The sequence below is a fragment of the Lagopus muta genome, chromosome 14, assembly GCF_023343835.1.
Source record: "Lagopus muta isolate bLagMut1 chromosome 14, bLagMut1 primary, whole genome shotgun sequence".
NCBI classification, from domain to species: Eukaryota; Metazoa; Chordata; class Aves; order Galliformes; family Phasianidae; genus Lagopus; species Lagopus muta.
Genome location: NC_064446.1, coordinates 10291009 through 10312058, shown reverse-complemented (window position 1 = coordinate 10312058; position 21050 = coordinate 10291009). Strand labels below are relative to the sequence as shown.

General features: G+C 42.0%; 1 protein-coding gene and 1 long non-coding RNA gene across 4 annotated transcripts; one reads left to right on the top strand and one right to left on the bottom strand.

Moving 5' to 3' along the window:
* The first annotated feature begins 890 nt into the window (after positions 1-890).
* Positions 891-13529, top strand: UBLCP1 (ubiquitin like domain containing CTD phosphatase 1). 3 transcript variants are annotated; one of them, XM_048960864.1, is made up of 12 exons: positions 948-981; positions 3220-3317; positions 3394-3584; positions 4036-4127; positions 4511-4596; positions 4688-4803; positions 5880-5978; positions 6856-6893; positions 9117-9215; positions 9587-9703; positions 11051-11178; positions 12465-13529. In XM_048960864.1, exons 3-12 carry the CDS (start codon positions 3431-3433, stop codon positions 12490-12492), a joined length of 957 nt encoding a protein of 318 aa, XP_048816821.1. In that variant the 5' UTR covers positions 948-981; positions 3220-3317; positions 3394-3430; the 3' UTR covers positions 12493-13529. The 3 variants fall into 3 exon arrangements, with proteins under 3 accessions (XP_048816822.1, XP_048816823.1, XP_048816821.1); XM_048960865.1 differs by lacking the exon at positions 3220-3317 and having other exon boundaries at positions 891-981; positions 3391-3584; XM_048960866.1 differs by lacking the exon at positions 3220-3317 and having other exon boundaries at positions 920-981.
* LOC125700337 (uncharacterized) lies at positions 6900-21050 on the bottom strand. Its single transcript, XR_007379862.1, has 3 exons — positions 20938-21050; positions 18833-18963; positions 6900-8783 (listed from the first exon to the last, which is right to left on the bottom strand). It is a non-coding gene; the product is annotated as an uncharacterized LOC125700337 (long non-coding RNA).

The window sequence follows — 21050 nt, the reverse complement described above, 5'->3', positions numbered from 1 at the left end:
CTGTGCAGCTTTTGTTTATATGGCACCTTGCTCAGGTTTGCAATGCAATGCTAGGGACAGTTCTTGCACAGCTCCTCTCCTTTCCTCTTCATTTTCCTATCACTGAACCAGAAAGGAGAAAGTAATTTTCTCTACAGAGCAAGAACTAAGATGAAAGGACCAACACTCTCACTTTCCCTCCCCTGCAGATTTAATTCTGACCACAGGTGACAATTGGAACTGTGCCCTGTATCCTTCCCACCTGGTTTTACATAAGACTTTAGTACTGACAGCTTTCTTTCCTTTAAACTATTTCTAAGGAGCAGAACATCTAAATGCAAAAGCTCATCACTGTGCAAACCACAGTTTTCCTTTTACACTCATTACCAATGGCACAAAGTGACTACAGCTGCAGCCAAGTCCTGAGAATCCCAGCACTCCCCAAGATGGGACCATTGATTCAAGAGACGCAAAAACATACTCTGCCTTGAAGGAGCCAGCTTAAAAGCTAAAAAGGATTCCTGGGTAAGAATAAATCTCCTGTGAAGGTTATTAATGGAAGAGAGAAGCTGGTGACAAGAGAGCTGGGGCTGCGGACCCTGCTAGGCCACTCGCTCCGTGCCTCCTGTGGATTCTACCTCAAAAAGAAAACAAACAAAAATAAATAAATAAAATAACGAATTCCTGTCAGAGAGAGCAGCAGCTACGAGGAGCAGTAAAACGAAGCTCCCTCCTCGTGTTCCGCTGTGACTCTGAGACATCTCGGCGTCTCCCGGCACACACAGACCACCGCGAACTCCGCCTGGTTCTGGTACTGGTACTCGTACTGGTACCGGTACCGGCCCGCCGCACCGTCACAGCTCAGCTCGCACCAACACAGCTCAGCCACCGCGCGCCCCCGAGCGGGAACCAGCGCACATCAGCCACCCTTCCGCTTCCGGTGGGCTTCACTTCCGCTTCCGATGCGACGGATCGCGGGTCGGTGCCGGTTCCGTTGCCAGGGTGAGGGGCCGCATCGCGCTGCCGGGTGGGGGCCGGGCTTGCGGGCAACGCCGCTGCGGCCGCAATCGCCGTGGGGGGCTGGACCCGAAGTCCATTCCGGTGCCGGTGGTGCGGGGGCCGCGGGCGGCGCTTCGGGGTGAGCGCGTCTCTTTGCCCTGGAACGGCCGCGGCACAGCGGGGCCTGCAGCGGCGCGGGACCTCCGCTCTCCCCGTGTTACTGACGGGACAGCTCGGACGGGACCAGATTCCAGCCGGGTGCCCGCGGCCGTCCCTGAGCGCTCCGTCCCCGCTCCGTGCTGCGTGCTCCGTGCTCTCCCCTCCCGCGGGTTGGGTTTGTCGTGCCCGCGGTTTACGTTGCCGAGTGAAATACCCAGGAACGTAGAGGTGTGCTTCTCTCTCCCGAATCTCCCAAGAGGAGCGCTTCTTCTGCCCCAGTGCCCTTATGACTGTAGGCTCTTGGTGGCCCGCGGGGCTCTGACAGTGTCATCCATCTGATGATGTAAGCAACTAGAAAAAACTTTCAGTACTTTTCAGATTCCCCTTCTATACGGTCCTGTCCATAGAAACTTTGAAAATCCCTGTGAATTTCTCTATGGTCCTCACCTGTTCACTGTGTCACAGAATGGCTTGGGCTGGAAGGGACCTGAACGATCTTCTAGTTCCAGCACCCTGCCTTTAATCTCTTGTCCTGTAAACATTGATTCTGGTGTCCACGCTCAGTTCCATCAGTGTTTTGCACTGCTTGGTGTTTCTGATAACCGTCATCCAGACAGAGCTGTACTTCTGCAAGGAGTGGCAGCTGATGAGTGCTCTGCTTCAAGGAGATCCTTTCAGTTTGACAGAGGCGTGAGAAGTTTCCTTACTGCTTTTACTCTGAGTGTTTGCTTGCAGAATGACTTCAGGCCTGTGGTAAGGATGAGAAAACAGGCCACAAACTCTTCTTTCTAAGCCTAGAAAACTTGCTCTGACATTTATGGACAGATGATTTGTGATAATGAGCTAACACTGTTTGCTGATATGCAGCCTTAACCTCAGTTGGTTCTCTTAGTATCTCTAAGACCCTCTTTCACAGAATAATACTAAATCATAGGATAATACTATTCACTATTCAGTTTGGAGATATTTGAAAAAATAATAAAAAAAAAGTTTTAAAATTTATTCAGGTTGCTTTCAGGGATCTTAGAGGAAATAGTGAGGAAGAATGGCTTTTATTATCCTCAGCAGGCAGGTTGCATCTGGTCCTCCATTTCTTATCTGATTTGAGCTTGGTGGGTATGTCTGAATAATTACTTGATTGTTCTTATCAGAGGATATTGTGTAGGTGGGAATTATTTTGGAATTTTTTTGGGGCAGGTAACTGCTGAGAACGATGCTTGAGAAGATGAGGAGTCAGACTTTTTTCAGAATTCTGACTTTTTTCAGACCTGGATTTCTTGGTACAGTGCATTTCTTGAAGGTGCACACCCTCAGGTTTGGTTCTGTTTTGTTTCCATGGCTCTTCTCTCTTTACTTTTTGGTCGGCAATCTTTTAAGGACATTCTCACCATTAGTTGTGCAGAGGCCTTCTTTGGATCTCTGACAATTTGAAATGGCCTTTTTGTACCCATTCCTTGATTCTCTGCTTTCAAACTTTGACAGAAAAAAAACATATTTTTCCTTCCCCAGAAAGCTAAAAGTCTTGCTTCTGTCTTCAGTGTGGGAATAAAGCGTTGGATATAATTCACATAAATTATTTGGTGTAAATTAAAGGTAGTTGTAATTATGATTATTTTGTCAGCACTGCAATGAAAGTGCAGCTCTTACAGTGTAATTGTACTGTGTAGGTGTGTATTTTGGCTTTGTTTTCAAACTCCTGCTTTGATATTGCTACAGTGAGACGTGACCTGAGGTGTATTACTGCAGCTATTGCACAGATCTTAATGAAAGTCAGCAGAGAAAGTGATCCACCTGAACTGTTGCTTCAGAACTGTTTTGTTGGTTTTATTTTAGGTATTTCTTACTTGCTGTTTAGTAGCCATGTATGTAATGAGTGGTTCGGTTGTGAAGTTATTGCAGAGGACATTTCTGAGGTTTGAAATGACTTTTCTGATGCTGCTTGGGTGCTGGCTGTGCTGCGTGCAAGCTGTACCTGCACAGAACACAGGGCAAGGTGTTACAGCAGACAGTGCATGTGACACTGCTAAATGCATCAAAGTGCAACTGACAGCCGCAGCTGTAGTGCTGTTCTTTCTCCCTTAGGTTCAGCATTTTATCAACGTTTATCATCTGTGCATGCAAAACAAACGGCTCCTTGATGTACAATACCACAGAAATGTAACAAACATTGACACCATAAGGTTTGTCTTCTGAAAAAAAGAAACCACCACGCCGAGTTCTTGCTTACGTGATCATTGCATTTTCCTCCTCCAGCAGATTTTTCAGGAAATAACACTGAACATATGCTCCAAGGATGTCCCTCTCTCTTATAATAAAATGGGGTGGACAGGAGTATACAATCACCTCGCTATCAGAAGAGGACACAGTGTTGGATCTGAAGCAATCTCTTAAAGGCCTTACTGGAGTGTTACCAGAGCGCCAAAAATTACTTGGACTTAAAATGAAGGGTAACTATTTGTGTTTATTATTAGTTTTGGGTGGGCATGGGATATTTAAAGAAGAGCCTCCTCTTGGCTTAGTCAGGATGTGTATTAATGTAATGTGTATTAACTGAGCATCCACCACCCAGATCTAGCTTTTGAATGAGCACACACACAGGAGTTCGATACAGCACTGTGTGCTTTGTTACTGATGTATCTGAATGGCCACTGTTAGTGGCTGATGTGCAGCAGATGTACCTTAAACATTTTTAATTGTCGTTAGCCAGGCAAGCAGTGTGCCTGTGATGGAGGATGACAGTGCAGCCTGGGGTATTCTTGTGTTTTATGGGTAGCTAACTTCAATTAAGCATGAAATGTACTGACCGTTTTCTAAAATCTCTCTACTCAGTTTGAAAAGAAAAAGCAACAAACAAAAAAGAACAACAAAAAAGCAAACAGAACTCTTATTGCATTATAGGGAAACCCGCGGATGATGATGTTAAGCTTGGAGCTCTCAAGTTAAAACCAAATACTAAAATCATGATGATGGGCACTCGTGAAGAGAGTTTGGTAAATATTTTACTTGCTTATTAGCTTTATAAGAGGAGAAGAAAAAAAGATTGTATGTCTCCTCATTGTGATTTTAAATCATTGAAAAATAAGTACTTCAGTAGATTTCTGGTATTTATGTAAACTGGAATTATTTGTAGAGCTGTAGAACTTGGATAGCATTAAAATCCTGCATTGTTTTAGGTTCAAAGTACAAACCTACTACTGTGATATTCTCACTGACTTCTGAAATCTTAATCATCAGTATATTTGAGCATTTTTTCTACCAGTGAAGTAAAATCACTTTTGTTAATTTCCTTTGTCTGTAGTGTACACTCACAGGGTCTGGATCTGCACAGTTCTCTTTTAGTGATCCCAGCTGTCTTTTATTATTATTCTGCTAGGAAGACGTCCTTGGGCCTCCTCCTGATAACGACGATGTCATCAATGACTTTGATATTGAAGAGGAAGTTGTGGAAGTAGAAAACAGGTTAGGAATTCAAGCTATTAAAAACCAGTCCTGTTATGGAACGTGCAGTTTGCATTTGAATTAACTGTAACTTTTTGCACTCTTGTATTAGGGAAGAAAATCTACTAAAAATTTCTCGCAGAGTTAAAGAATACAAAGTGGAAATTCTGAATCCTCCCAGGGAAGGAAAAAAGCTGCTGGTGCTAGATGTTGATTATACACTATTTGGTGAGACTTCATGCAACTTGTGGGGTTGGTTTAAGAGTGCAATTTATTTGCCAGTTCATGTTTCTTCATGTTTGATTTACAACTATACTTCAGTAATGTTGGCTTGTGTTGCAATACGTAACTTCTGTTTTGTAACATTTTGAGGTCTTCTGCTCATATTTTAAGAAGCATTGGCATTTGTAAATGTTGCCTATTGTTGATTTTTGTACAGCAACTATTCATTTTCTCCAAGATGCTGCAGAAAGTAGTTTAGGATTTTATCCAACAAACTCTTCTCTTGACCAGTGTGTAGCTTGTAGATGATGATGGCAGGACAAGGTAGTGCTGTAAAATAATGATCTCTGTAGCCAATTGATTCCTCTTTAGGGGATGACAGAACAGCTTCAGATTGACTTTCCAGATCAGTAAACACGTACAGAACTATGTTTTACCTGAAAATTCTGTCAGACTGGTTTTCTGAGAAGCCAGAATTTTCCTTCTCACTTCATTTTCTGGGATGTCGGTGTGTCATGGTGTCGTGGCAGTTTGACTATAAACACTACATATCAGCTTGCCTTTTTTCCTTTTCTGTAATTTCCTTTTGCATGGCATTTCTTTACAATCTGAGATGAAAATTCAGCCTATGACAGTTTACACTTTTGTTTACCTGTCTCCTTCTAGCTGAATTTAACAGCAATTTTCTAGTTGGAGCAGGCAGTATTTGCATGTTTGAAATAAGCTTGGTATATATGTTCACAAAATTAACTGGACTAAGTTTGCAAGAATCTCTGAACAATATCTGGGCTGTCAGAAGTTTGTTAAGATGAAGAGATGAATTAATTGGCCTGACTCTTTAGACTCATTAAAGATATTCAGACCCACAGCTAAACCCACAAACTCCTGTAAAGATCAAGAGAGAAATATCCCTTCTTTGCACCTTTAAAGTAGGAACGATGCCTTACTGTAAGTTCTTTCCTAATTTCAAAGTTCTTCAGTACTTCTCATATGAAACATTTCAACTCCCTGGGTGGACAGGATAGTCCTACTTAACATCCTACACTCTATAATGAATTTCTGCTTTCTCTTGTACTTTTTAGACCACAGATCTTGTGCTGAAACTGGGGTAGAACTGATGAGGCCATACCTTCACGAGTTCCTGACATCTGCATATGAGGATTATGATATTGTAATTTGGTGTAAGTTTCTGTACTCGGTGCTAAGACTTCATTACAAACTATCACTTGGAGCAGAGACTCCAGTTGGGAGGTTTTTATATCACTTTTTAGTGTGAATCACAAGTTGTAAAGCAGTACACGAACGTTCAGCTGTACTGTATTCACCAGGAATATTGCTGTTATGAACGGATCTAATAACAGTATAAAGCTTAATGTCTGTTTAGTGAATGTCACTTTGTACAAACAAACAAATGCTTGAAATAACACAGTTGTAAAATCAACATTCAGACACTGCTGGGTAGCTTAGCTCTACAAATAATTTCAGTCTAGACAATAAGCCATAGCAATAAAAAACTGGAAATGGACCAAACTCACATGTCTGTAGGGGTGGCTGTTGCTTTGCTTTAGCACAACTTCACTTCCTGTCTGACAGCTGGAGCCAACATAAGATTGAAACTTGTTTTACAAAACAGCTTTCATAATCTGAAACAATGCTTCCACGTGTTCTTTGGTTGGTGGGCAATGTTGACACTTTGTCCTTTCTCAACCTTATGAATTCTTACAATGCTCCCAGGAGAAAATCCTATACAGACACTGTGGTTCCTCAAACCAGCTGTAGGCTGTTCTAACAACTGATCTAGAAAATGTTTTTAAATACATGCAGTGCTTAATCTAGGTTTCATTTGAAAGTTAATCTTTTCCAAATTAAAATAAACTTCCATAAAGGCAGACTGTCAGGAAAGCAGTGAACCCTGGAAGCTGTGACCAGGATGGGTCTTTCTGAAATGAAAGTCTGTAAAACAAATGGATACATAAACAGTGTTTTGCTTCTTTTTTTCTCTTTTTTCAATCAACCAATGACATACTGCTAAATAATTCTTTGGCTTTTGTTTCACAGCTGCTACTAACATGAAGTGGATTGAAGCTAAAATGAAAGTAAGTTGTTCTGAAAAGGTGCAGTTTGTTTCTAATCTAGCTTACTGTGCATCGAGTTGGGTTTATGTTCAGCATTACAGAGAGATTTAACGACTGAGGAGACAATCAAAACCCAAGTGTTCTAAATCTTTGTAGTCACTCTAAAATACCTTTGACACAAAACTAGATAAAAATCTAATTTTAGAACTCCACACAAACTATCAAAGCAGTAGGTACTAAATTTAGCAGAACTAAGCACAAATCAGTACTTGCTGAAACTTAGTCACATAGCCTTCACTGTTGTTTCATCTTAGCTCTAATTATAGAGTTCTAATCTTAAGTATAACACAATTCTTTAAGAGAATGGACAGATGTGGCATGCTGGAATAGGTTATCAAGAGAAAACTCTCTTCATATTCATCCTGTACGTCTTGCAGCTGTGTGATTTTGTTTCTTCCTCTGCTTTATTGAAACATCTGTAAAAATTCTTCTTTCAATCCTGGTTTCTTCCGTACCTAAATTGGGCAACCAGCCAGTTTTGCACAGCTGACCTAATGGTAAACATATTGACAGCCACTCTTGGCTGTAAACCTAATGAGCCTACTAAGATGTGCTGCTGTTTGGTTGGTCAGTTGTTTTTTGTTTATAAATCAAAGCTTGTTTCACAAAAAAATCTCCAATTTTCAACTTTATCTCACTTTTTTTTTTTTTATAGACTTTTTTCAGGCTGTAACATAGCAAAGAATTTGTATTTCAAAGCAGTGATTTGCAGTGAAGCAAAAATCCTTCAGAACGATCTCAGAAATGAAACCTTTAATCAGAACTCTGAACTGGGATTAGCACAATTAAAATTGGTGTTAAGACTTGCAAACACTGTACTTCTATACCAGTATTCCATCTCTGTTTATGTTTTATCTATGAATCAACTTTATTTTCTCAATAAAGGTACTGTAACTACAGTTCTGTAATACAAAACTGACTTTAAGCTAGGCTAGGTTTGTGGCTCAGATACTCTTGAAAGAGCTTGCAGTTGTTACCATGCAGTTAATTCTCTGAATTAAAACCATTGTAACACAGAGGTAAGAGCAAGTGCTGAAATAGGAAGTGAATCATTAACCGCGCCATGTTCCGTGTCTGTAATACAGGTGAGATACATCACATCTTGCATGTGGGGTTCACCATTTAAGGAAAAACCTTTGTTTTGCTGTAGAATTCATTGTAACAGCAGGATTAAATCTAGCAGGAGACCATTGTTCTAAACTGGGCTGTTTACCCTGCATGGTCACCTCTCCAGCCCTTTCATGTTATCAGTTCACAACCTCCCCATGCCTACTGCTTCATCTCAGTTGAGATTCCTAATGCTAGACCACAACTGTTGCTTCTCCTTAAACTGACTGCACTTCTACAAGTATCACTTTTTGTCTGGGAGCAATGATCCCAGCAATACTTGACACTGAAGTGTTTATTTTAAACTACAAAGCAGAAACAGTATTAAAAAGAGAAGTGTCAGATAACTATGTTTAGTTTCTTATTCTCCATCTATTTACGCCCAAATTTCAGATGATGTAGAACAGCTATTTTTCAGTATGAGAGGACGTTATCCCTGGTATTTCACACTTCTCATTTGCAAGATTCACTTTTCCACGTAGAAGCAATCAGTGAAGTGTGACTATATATCTGCAAGACAACTGTTAAAGCAGCAATGTCTGTCACATAGTAGGTGTCAGTAGATTTTACTGTTACTTCCCAATTCTGAAAAAGATTTGAAATGGAAATTTTGCCCACTCACCTTGTCTAAGGTTCAGGGTTTCTTTTTAAACCAAAGTATTTTTCCTTTGTTCCAAGAGTGATCAAATCCTTCAGGTCCAAATGGAAGTATTTCTTATGAACACTGACCATGTAGGACATGTGCTGAGGAAAGGATAACAATGAACTGCTGTTATGTTGTGGATTGGCTGCGACTGGTTACAGCTTAGTGGAAAAAAACAAAGAGCAGAACATACATGGTTGTTTTCATAGGTATAAACATTGAGACACACAGAACTTTTGAAAGACTGTGCATGAAGGTATGGCCAAAAGCTCTCTATATTTTGCCTCTTCTGTAAAGTTGTTTTTATGCTGACATCAGATGTTACATTTCTGTAGCAAACACTACAAACATAAATTCCTGTCAGTCTTTCCCTTGGTAGAATAGCATACTCTTGTTATCATCTGAAGCTTTAATGGTTAATCATTGTGATGCAGGAGCTTGGTGTGAGCACTAATGCAAACTACAAGATAACCTTTATGCTGGACAGTGCTGCCATGATAACAGTGCACACTCCTCGAAGAGGACTGATAGATGTAAGTACAGTTTTTTCCTCATTATTTTCTATGTGCAGAGTACATGTTATCATACTGCATGGAAATATTTAACAATAAGGTTGTGCTGAAGTTTTCATGCAAGAAAACTAACAATATCTGAAGCACAGTTGTTTTTTTTTTTCCTATAGAAGTCCTCTACAGTTTAATGCTGTAAGTAGTTCATATGGACAAGACTGCTTTACATCAAATAATGACTATTTGTAGATCTCTTTACATCTCTTATTAAAGCCCAACTACATGATAATTTTTCAGTCCATTTGAGTATGGACTTAAATTCCTATAGACTGATACTTTGATCTACTACATATGACCAGATTTACCAGGGTTCTTTTTACACCTCATTTTTGCAGGTGAAGCCTCTTGGTGTTATCTGGGGAAAATTTTCAGAATATTACAGCAAAAAGAATACAATTATGTTTGATGACATCGGCCGGAACTTCCTCATGAATCCACAGAACGGACTCAAGGTAACGTTAACTGGAAATGTTATATGCTGCTATTTTTTTTATAATCTAAACAGTACTTTCTCATATTTTCTGTTTTATATTAAAGTAAGACTGTTCTTAACTAGCAAAGATGCATATTTCATTTATTTTGCTTTTTATTTAGATTGCCCTTTGGTTGGACAAGCACTAGCACTTCCCTAATTGCAGTTTTAGTGTTGGTTCCCTAAATGAGAACTCCAAAGCGCTGAAATTGTTATTCTGCTTACATTGTACCTGCAAACTATAATCAATGTGGACTTTGTTGACAGGCAACATTAAAATGTGATGTTGAATCATTAAGAGTGGTTACGTTCAGAGAACAAATCAAATAACAAGCTGCTGTACTTCATGTTAGCATGTCAACACAACAGCAAGCGTTTTGTTCCCCAGTGGTAATTAATACCTGGAGTCCTTTGACTGCAAAACAGCAAATATTTCATTTTATAAAATTGCCAACCAGTTCCTGCTCCAAAACTTCTAACCATCAGTGCTGGCTCTGAATGAGAATACAACTTAAATTCTCTGGTGCAACAATATGCACTAAAAGGATCTCTGCAAGTTTCTTTTAAACAAATTCAAAAATGGAAATCTAAGATTGTGTTCCTTTGAAAATATCCTTGATTTGAGGAAGGTGGCAATTGTTGATACCTGTAAGCTGGCACTAATTGCAACTGCACAAAAATTATGAGAATTGAGGATCATGCTGGGAGAGGATTGGCCAGAGAGCTCCCTCTAGTTCAGATTGTAAGGTTGTTTGTCAAAATGTTAATAACAGAGCTGCAGACAAGAACACTGAATCACTAAAACAAGGCACAGGTAGAATGTATTCCAAGCTTAAAGCAGTTGTCAGACAAGCTTTACTTCTGACATCTCTTGTCACAGAAGCTATGAATGTAATCAGATGTATTTTGTTGAGAGAAAAAAAAAAGCATCTGGTTTCAAAGATGCCACACAGCTCATAGCACAGCTGGAACCCCCTCATTTCTCCTGCAAAATATCTATGAAATCATGTTAGAAAATGTGACAGTCCATCGCAGATCGATTTATCTTTCTGACTGACTGGGAGGGAAATGCTTGAAGAAATACAAGATTGACAGAACAGATTTCATCCTGGTGAGCATGCAAGACAAAAACCCCGAAATCCAGATTGCATCAATAAAAAGACAAATTGGAGGTGACTGCTAATGGAAAAATTTGTCCTTCTCTTACCTAAAAGAAGTTAAAATTTGACGTAGCACTGACAACATTTTGACTGTGTGGTAAACGTTCTAGAATTGTAAGCATTTGACTCACTTGGAGCAGATGATGATAACCACTTCTTTTTACTAGATAAGGCCTTTTATGAAAGCACATTTAAATCGAGATAAAGACAAGGAGCTTCTAAAGCTCACTCAGTACCTCAAAGAAATCGCAAAATTAGATGACTTTTTGGAGCTGAATCATAAACACTGGGAAAGGTAAGAAAAAAGTCAAAAATCTTTCTTCTTTCTGCTCCTGACCCCACTGCGTTTGGCTTACTGTCTTCTGTAGAAAGACCAGAAACAGCTGAGCTGGTGAACTTTGACGTGATTTAAAGCTGTGAATGTCATTTAGTTTGAGCAGGATTTTAAAAAGGCTGCAGTGCTTCGGCTGCCTCTGTTTCTGACAGAGCAGACTTTCTTTTTCCTACTACTTCAGAGTTCAGGATGATTGAAGCAGTTTTGCTTCTTAAAGGAGAAAAAAAAAGTGAAGAAACCTGGTGCTTGAGAACTTCCTTATTTCCACTCCTACAAAGTTAGGCTGCCAGTTCAGATCGCATGTCCTTTGCTGCAAGGAAGTTACTTCTGAAGGCTTGTGTTGTTAGGGTAGCTCTCAGGCATTATCCAGGTGCGTGGTACTACAGTATTCACCAGCACTGAAATGTGTTACGAATCCAACTTCTCCAAATGCTTAAATTAAGCACTACCATCCTAATTCTTGCTGTAGAATGACCAGCTGTAGTATGTAGGTAACATTATTATGCTTGACTTCATGCATTAGCCTGGATCTTCAATACATGTAAAAAAGAGGTTGGATGATGTGCTATTGGAAATGCATCCATTCAGTGCTTAAAACAGCAGCCTTGCAAACTTAATGTTGTTTTAATTTTTGTTTCCGATTAGAACAGAAAGTCAAATGCTAGATTTTAAAAGCCCTGGAACTCACTGGATGTTTCCAGGGTCAGTTACATTACTTAGATATTTTAGGGTACCTGCAAAGTCTGCAATGCATCGTGTTGGATTATTCCATCTGTGGTGGTAAGCAGGCTATGAGATCAAGCAACAAGCATTCTTAGAGCAACCCAAATTCTTGGAAGGGGCTGGTGGAGAACTGTTCTTTTCAGCTTTTATTTGGGTTCTTTCAAGCCCTGAATGCATTTAAAGGAGTCCCATATCAAATGCATATGCCTCAGATGTTGTAATAACTACATTTCAGCTGTTACAATTTTCAGCCTCATGGAATTTAATGTATTTTAATTTCCTTCCCCTCTTTTGTTCAAAACCTTATACAGTTTAACTAAAAGCATTGAGTCATTCCAAGACAATGTATCATGAAATTGAAAGGACGTGAAGTGAGATTAATTCATAAGCAGCATTAATCACAGTCTAATTTCTGGTTATTAATAATTAGATTTTTGGTGAAAAAAATCATAGTTTCTGCATAAAAAGATGTACAAATATTTGTGTCTGCTCATTTTGTGTGAAACTATTTTTGCTTCTTTCAGGTATCTTTCAAAGAAACAAGGACAATAACAGTAACAAAGTTGTTTAGCACTGAATCAAAGGGAACTTAACTCAGATCATTGGACTTTTCCTTGCTTATACGCTAGAGTATAATAGTGCTGGACACTGGATACAATGCCAGAACGACTGCTATACTTGGTCTTCCAGTTGGGTGGTTGTGGGTTATTTTTAGTTGTTGTTTTGTTTCATGGTGGGGTTTTTTGCTTGTTTTCTCCTAAAGATCACAGCAATAAGCTCAAAGTGGGAGAAACAAGTCCGTTACTTTTCCTAACATTCAGTTCTACAGTGTTACTACAGATATTTTTCTCTCCTTTTCTGCTGAATTACAACCATAACCATTAAAGACCAAAACCATTCTGAAACTAGAAAAAAAAAATTAGACCAAAAAAGTTGGGTAAGGAGCCAATTTTGACAGTGTATGAATTGTATAAGCCCTTTATTCCCTCCATCTTTAGAAACGGTCTCCCTCACCCAGTCCAGTATTTAAATCTATAAATGACAAGTTGTCTAAGTTTGGTATGTATTAGTATGTCAGTGTTTCTCTGTGCAAGACAGTAAGATGGGAAGGCACCACCTCTGTGGCCAGTTTCTCCCAATATGTGAACTTGTACCATAAAGCAGTGTTAACTGGAAAACAGAAGACTGAAAATTGAGGGAGATAATCCCACTCCTATCTGGTAACTGAAAAGCAGTCTGCCTGAAAAATTCTCATACATCAGACAAAGGGTTGAGACCTCAGATGGGAAAGTCACATCCCTAACAAAGCATGAACAAAACCCTTGTTCTCTTCTAGCTCAATCTTGTCAAAGTGCAAACACTGTGTTTAAACACAATATCCAGCCATACTGTTCTTAAAATATCATTTCCTTGCGCTGCTTATGCCTGCACTATAGAAGTGTGATATGACTGCTGTTTGGCATTACCAACACTTGTGCATCATGCAGTTCATGTATTTGAAAGAAGTCTGACCCTTTCAAATAAAAATGGTATATATTGTTCTTAAGGAACTATAGCAGTTGTGTAAATAATAAATACCTTTTTCATAACTTTGCGTCCTGTGCTCATATGGATTTGTTTCACATCACAGAGAAGCCACTGATAATCTTCATTTTGAGGTGCTTCTTCAGAAACCAGAGGCACAGATTTCGTATCAGTTGTTAAATGAGAGACCAGTGTGTGCCGCTGCAGATTAGAGCACTGGTGTTGAATGGCAAAGTGCATCACTGCATGGGAAAGGAACCTTGACAGCAAATGTCAGCGTGTCAGGACTGCAGACACAAATGAGCTGTTAAGAGGAGCACGTTAGGCTCCGGCTCAGTGACCTGTCAGAAAATATAGTTTCTTATCTGCTGCTCTTTGTGGTTTAGTGCCAACTCAAGCTGTGTTTTAAACTAGTAAACCTGGAACCTGATGGATAAAAGTCTTTTTTGGCAAGTATGGAAGGTGAATTGCTGAAGTTTTGTCTCCTAGAGCTGATTTTTGAGCTGGATGGCTGACTCACTTGTGTACATAGGTCGCTCCGAAAGTAATGCTTCCTATTTATTTCCATAGAAACTACAACAGCTAAAAAGAGCACAGTAACACTATTTGATGGAGCAAATTCTCACCTACAGAACCACTAGCTATGCATTTTCACCAGCAATGAACCAGAGCCTGCATACCACACTCATTAAAACCTGCACCAGCAGAGGTGACCCATTGTTTCACAGCTGCTGTGACAACATTGTTGCTAGGAAAATGTTGTCCATGCAGTCCATCTTTCATCATCCCAAACAGATGAAAGGCAGAAGGTGCCTATATGGCAGGGGTGGTAGGACAGTCCAGCCAATATGCTCCATGGTCTTTAGACTAGCATGGGGCCTGGTGTTACCATGCTACAGGAGAAAAGTCACTGTCTTCTCTGGTCTGACTCTGGAAGTCGAAGCCTTCAGCTTAGCATCATGCTTTAGCAGTCAAGAGTTGATTTGTCTGTGTTCCAGGAAATCTAGAAGGATCACTCCTTTCCTAACCCAAAATACAGTGCGGGTCACTGTGCCCACCAAAGGCTGTATCTTGAACTTCTTATTCAGTGGAAAATTCACCTGTCACCAGTCCATGGGGTTGTGCTACATCCAGTGTTTGGTCTCCATAAACAGTCAGCAAGCATCAGTTAATGTCAGTGGGTGCCTTTTTTTCCCCTCATGGAAGAATTCAGTGAGGCATCTTTACTTATACACACAAATACCATTGTGTCAGTGTGCCCCTCTACTGCCATCACTCACACAGCAACAAAACATAACGGAATAATGGTGGGAATGTTCAGCCTTGACAGCCATACCCCCAACACCCACCTCGCAGGCCAACATAGTAAAATGGGAGGCATTACTTTCGGAGCAGCCATCGTACTTGGAGCATAGATAACTCTGAGGTTTGAAATGTGAACAGGATTGAAATACGAAGTACTGCACTAGGGCATGCTGAGCCACACAGCTGGAGAAGACAGAACCAAGGCAACACGTTTAAACGCAAAGATGCTGTACACATACACACACTGTGCTGAAGTTGGGCCTCCTTTCTTCTGCTCTGTACATGGAACTTGAAAAAAGATCTCAATTTTTTTGTAATAACACTAGGATTGCATCCCAGAATTCTGAAGTGCTTAATAATCTGAGACAGATGTGCATTCCTCTTCCACATACCTTGTAAGCTGATCTGGAGTACATGAGAACAGCCTGCATACGATGGTAACTCATGACTGTTACTGACAAATCATTATGGTTGTTATGACTGGTATTGTTTCCCCTATCATTCTGTGTTTGAAGATTGGTCTCACAATTTGAATGGTTTTGAGTACAGAAACCCGTGTACTTCACTGGCTCTCAGAAATGCTGCAGTTTTCCTCAGCTGAGAGATTGAGATGTACGAAATCATAAAGCTGTGCGTAAGTCAGGTGCTAACCTGATGTTCACCAAATCCCACAGCAGCAGAGCGAGGGCTCGCTCGTGTGAATTGAAGCAGCTTAAAGCCATTATAAGAGTGGCAGGTAGTGAAACCCTGCAATTTGTTGCCAATGGTTGGAGTTGAGGCAGGTGCTATCAGCAAGTTCAGAAAGGAATTCAGCTCTCACATTTCTATGGTGGACATTTCCAAATCTCGCTTACATTACAGAACATCACCTGATTTTGTGCCAAACCACCAATATTTACAGTAAGGAAAATGAATACTACTGTAATTAGCCCACAAATAAGGCTGTCATTGCTTGTGGGCTCAGGAAAACAGCCATGCTGACATGGCTTCTCTGTTTTGAGAGAGAAGGCAGTTTGACCTACTTGCGTTTCCAAAGCATGGATGGATGTTGGGAACAGCTGTCAATGCTCTGCACCCCCTTAACCTTCAGTTCCCATTTTTTATTATATTGGGGTCTCTGAGAAATATTTGATCAACTGTTTTCACAATCTGTTAAACAAAACAGGATTAAAATAATCAAAGGAAGAATGCAGCTTAATGACAGAGTTCTACTGACTGTTCTGTGGCTCTGGAGGAGCAATAAATAGACCAGTCAGAATAATCCAAATATTTTCCTGCGTCAGACTGTACCGGACTCTCAGTACATGTCAAGTACTTTGTATGGTGTTCTATCTGATTATTCATACCAAAAGAGACAGTCCATTTGGAAATGAAGTTATTTCTCTAAGCTCTGGATATCTGACAACTTTAATACCTCACGGTGGCATGAATGCCCATCACCAGAGCTACACAGTGACAGCTGAAGCCAAGAACTGAACTGCAAATTCAGCTCCACAAATCCTGCTGCATGACTGTGAAATTTACAGCTAGTTGCCAATTTTTATTCCTGACTTGACATGTGACTGACAGCAAATGGATGCCAAAAGGTGAAGATGAAGCCCATGCGGAAATGGTTTCAGAGGGCAATGAGAAGCACTCTTGATTCACTAAGGGTATTAAAAGCTAGAAGCTCTGGGTGAAGAAGTGCAAGAGGGCAGAATCCTCTGACATTTCAATACTGACATTGCAGCAGTCATGTTGGGTGCTACCCAGAATGGGTGTGGGTGACCACTGCAGCCAGATGAAGTGGCTGATGGATTGAAAGAGAAAGATTTGAGTGGAAAAGCTAAAGTTGATGAAGAAAATACAGGACTAGAAGAGAAAAACACTCATCTCTCCTGCAGAAGACACGACACGCCTTTCAAACACCATGAGTTTCTTATGTGGGTCATGTTTAGCAGTGACAAACATAAGTAGCAGAGCACTGTACTGCTATGCACACTTTAAAAAGGGCCATTAATCAAGACATTAAGTTTGAAGTGCAAGCTAACCTAAATGCCTTGAGGTCTGGAAGATCTGCCTCATAATTAGAGAGGAGCTATTTCAGTTTGGTTCAGTTTTTGTAGAGAATAGTGAGAAATGGCCACTGTGGCTTACAGCACTGTTTGATCCCAACTCCAGACCACACTGCCTGCTTCAGACCCTCATTTCCCACAGCCCAGCTGTACCGTCCATCCCAGATCCCCTCCGCTACAATCCCCAGTTGTCTTTAGATCCCTGATACACACAAGAGGCCTCTATCTCACCATCCACACCTCAGTCCTCCCCAGCAGCATTCTGCAACAGGATTTCAAACTACTTCATACACTGATGAGCTTTCTCATACATCCCTGAACTTCAATACTTGGGCTTATTCATGAGACGTGCACATCTCTGTGGATTCTTTGATGCTTTTGACACTGTGAGCACTCAGATGTTCCTTCAGTTCTCAGAGGTGCAGAGCTCAGCACGTTTCCTTGCCTCACAGACACATACAATGCCACACCACTGATTCCCACATCTCTCCTGTGGAAGTTTCCCCCCCAGCCCATTTGCTATTGGGAAATAACAGCCACAAGTCAAAGAGAGTTTGTTCTCAAATTGCATAGCGCTTTTAGCACTATGGTGGTGGGCACAGCACAGAACAGTGCATCATCGACACTTGACTGAAAGTTGTTTTTTCCTGTCAACTGTCTGGCTGGAAATTGCACGCTCACTCCACTCACAGAGCACATTTCCCCTTCCCCCCCCCCCCCCCCCAAGTGTTCGTGTATTTAGATATAAAAAAGAGCAGCTTTTGTCATCATGTCAGAGGCCCCCTCACCTTTTACAGCTGCTTTGCATGGCTGTGTGTTTGTATGCCATTGGCGTAGCAGTCTCTGAACGCTCTGCAGGAGGCAGTGTTATGGCATTGTCAGAGTGCTTTGATTTACGCTGTGCATTATTGATGTGTTGCAAGCTAGGAGCTCCCTTGGCAAGCTTCTAAGTTCTTTTCTCAGGTGTTTTGCTCTTGTATGGGTCATACTGGAAGAGCAAGCAGCAGCACAGTAAGCACATATTTAACAAGTGTTAATAGAACTGTACGATATGATGCTTCCCAGGGGAAATTGAGCTGGCTCTAGTAAGCCTTGCAAAAAGCAATACTAAGTCCTTACACTGCTCTCTATATTCTGTCCACATTTCACTACATATCTGGGTATGCAACGTCTGTGAGCAGTGCACACTGCAAGCACCAACAGAATCTCAAGCACGCGCCCCAAGTGTAGCTGATACCAGTGGGACTGTTGGGTCCCTCTGCTGTCCTAGTGATGGATATTGCTTCAATTGGGACCAAAATGTATACTTAAAAAAAATAGATTGGAGATGAAAATGAGACAGTGACAGTATTCGTTTTAAATCTGATACATCCCTTGCAGATGTGTCTAGACAGAACAACTGTGTAGAAATGCCTTCTCCATAACAAACAGTAACATTAAGAACAAGAGAATCCATATCTAATCCTGAGCTGCAGATATAAGTGGAGCTGTAACTCGATCTGAACGCTATCAGTGAACAATAAATGAACTGGGACAAACACATTCAGAGCTACTAAACTGCTTCATTTCAATTGCAGCTGGAAGAAAACAGGCAAATAACTGAGACTCCTGCCTTCCTTAAACAGAATCAAAACACTTCATTTTGTGTGTTCCCACTTCAAATAGTCCTACATTTTAAGAATTCAAGTAACCTTAAGTGATTTTTCTCCCCTTAATCTGTTATGATTGGTTTTGTTGGTTCACTGAAAAGTACCTAACACTTCCCTAAAGAGATGTTTCATTTTAGACAAGACGAGAGACCAAGTTTAGGCAGGTTTAGTTCTATCACCAATAAACCACAGTGCATGGGTTTATGGAATGGAATTCACACAGCATCTGTGAGATACTCATGCAACTGGTCAATATGAACTCAATTATTAAACTGACAACTGCAATCTGATAACGTGAAGACAACTGTGTCTGCTATAAAACTTCCAGGTGCTCTAAGATACCCGCCCAGTTCAACTTACATCGCCATTGCAGAGACACTTGTTGCTCTCAGAGGTGTGGAAAGAAGAGCTGAGTGCCAATACCAGGAGTGCTGGGGCTCAGTGCTGGTCCTGGAGCATCTGCACAGTGTTAGGATCTGAACTGCACAGCTCTGCGGTCAGAGAAGAGCAGAGTCAGGAGAGGTGCCCAGCCTCAGCCTGCAGCTCACCCAGTGCTGTGCTGGTGAAGCTCACAGCCACTGAGATGGGAGCAGAAAAATGATCTTGTGATACAAGATAAAATATAAAGTCCCTTAAAGGATAGATAATCAATACGGATAATTGCAGATCCACAGAGCACAACTCAGCCAAGTACAGGGCATGCTTCCAGAAACTATGGAAGGAAAAATCAGTGGCACTTTGAAAAGAAAAAAACCTCAAGTCATACCAGACCAGTGCCAGGTTAGACTATTAAGGCAGCAAGCAGGGCAAGTGGAGTGCTGAGGGCTGAGGTCCTAGCAGCAGCTGATCTCTCACAAGGCTCACTTGAGCAATGCTTTAACGAGGCTCAGGCAGAAGCCGTGGGCCAGGCATGGGATGAGCGCTGTAACCAAGTGGCTGAAGCCCTGACAGCTCTGGGTGAGCTGAGCCCTTGGAGGCAGGAATGCGATCCTGAACAAGGTCATAGAATAGAATGAACACAAACAATATTAATCGAATAGAACAAGGGACCCTTCAAGGATCGGTGAGCCCATCACCTCATAGAAGCACCCAAAAATCCAAACCTGAGCACCGTCCAAACACTCCTTCAGCTCCGGCAGCTCAGACTGCGCCCACTGCCCTGGGCAGCCATTCCGTGCCCACGGCCCTTTGGGGCACCACCTTTCCCTAGCCCCAACCTGACCCTCGCCTGACGCAGCTTCATTTAGTCCTCTGGCAAAGTCTAAGAGCTCGGCACTATGATGTTTACCACCGGACAAAACTTATTTTCTACCAGGCTGCCCAGCTCGCACTCCAGGAGCGTCCCGCATCCGCGCAGCGCCGCTCGGTCTGCGGCAGCACCCAGCGCCCAGAGCCGGTACTGCACCGGCCGTCCGTCACCACGGGGACGGGAACCGGCACCAATCCAGGCCCTGGGGGGAAGTCACCGAACCCCGAGCGATGCTGGGGGAGCCATCGGCCACAACGACGATCAAGGAGCTACCAAGCAAAGAGCATCTATCGAAACAGAGCCGCGGGACGAGCAGCGCTTTGCTGGGACAGCTGAGCGCCACACCGCCCTGCACCGAGCTGCTTAATCCACAGCAAGAGCAGCTGGGCTGCCCGCTGCTGAAGGATGTCCCGAAAAGCACCACCGAGGGGCGCAGCAGCCATGGGGTCTCCTGGCCGCCAGCAGGGGGAGCCCCATAGCCGGCAACGAGCGGAGTGCCGCTGACAGACTGCGGGATGCGCCCTGGGCAGTGCAGTCACCGCCGATGTTTTTATCACATATTACCCTGCAGAGAGGGACGCAGAGCTCTTTGGGAAGAAAGCCAGAACTGTTACAGCCAGCCCTTCCCGCAACACCAGCATCTCTCCTAACTAACAGAGCAGTTTTAGACCAGAACCACATTGTGAAGCACCTACATTTCCCACCTTATCCCAAACACTGGGCACAGGGGCCAGTCCTGCTGCATGCACTAATGCTGCTCCTTAGGGCCAGCCCCAGGTTGCTCAGGGCAGCACCCCAGTCCAGCAGATCTCAGCTGTGGCCTTGTCTTTCAGACCTGGACTGAGGCTCTATCCCTGCTCCCTCCAGGGAGGATTGACCTTCCTGAATCTCTGGTCCCCTCATGCCCTATAGGTTCAGAATATCTCAAAGATATCACTAGAGCTATAAAGCAAATATTTCTTTAAGTGACACCCACTTTTCTAAGAGCATACATCTTGCATCTATCTCCCCTATTCTCCCTTCATATATTGTGGTAATACACACACATCATTATAAGCCTGCTCCAGTGTTTCTGGAGCAACATTATAGGACGCTAACACCAGCCACAATTAGCACAGCTACTTCAACGAGACGCTCTTACACCACACTACTTATTCTGGGGAGAGGAAAAACCAACAAACTCTTCCACTCCCATTCCAAAACACAACCCCTTTACCTTCTCCTTGCTCTGGAGTCCATAAAAAAAAAACCAATCCCAATGTTTTCCCTGGGCCTCTATTTAACTTCACCACCAACAATGGGGTGGAGAGGTCTGCTGGCTGATTCACA

What these genes read in the sequence shown, in the direction of transcription:
- UBLCP1 (XM_048960865.1), top strand. Translation starts at nt 3,431, where the DNA reads ATGTCCCTCTCTCTTATAATAAAATGGGGTGGACAGGAGTATACAATC. An exon ending in ACTTGGACTTAAAATGAAGG is followed by an intron (nt 3,585 to 4,035) that starts GTAACTATTTGT and finishes ATTGCATTATAG; the next exon opens with GGAAACCCGCGGATGATGAT. An exon ending in TGTTGATTATACACTATTTG is followed by an intron (nt 4,804 to 5,879) that starts GTGAGACTTCAT and finishes TGTACTTTTTAG; the next exon opens with ACCACAGATCTTGTGCTGAA.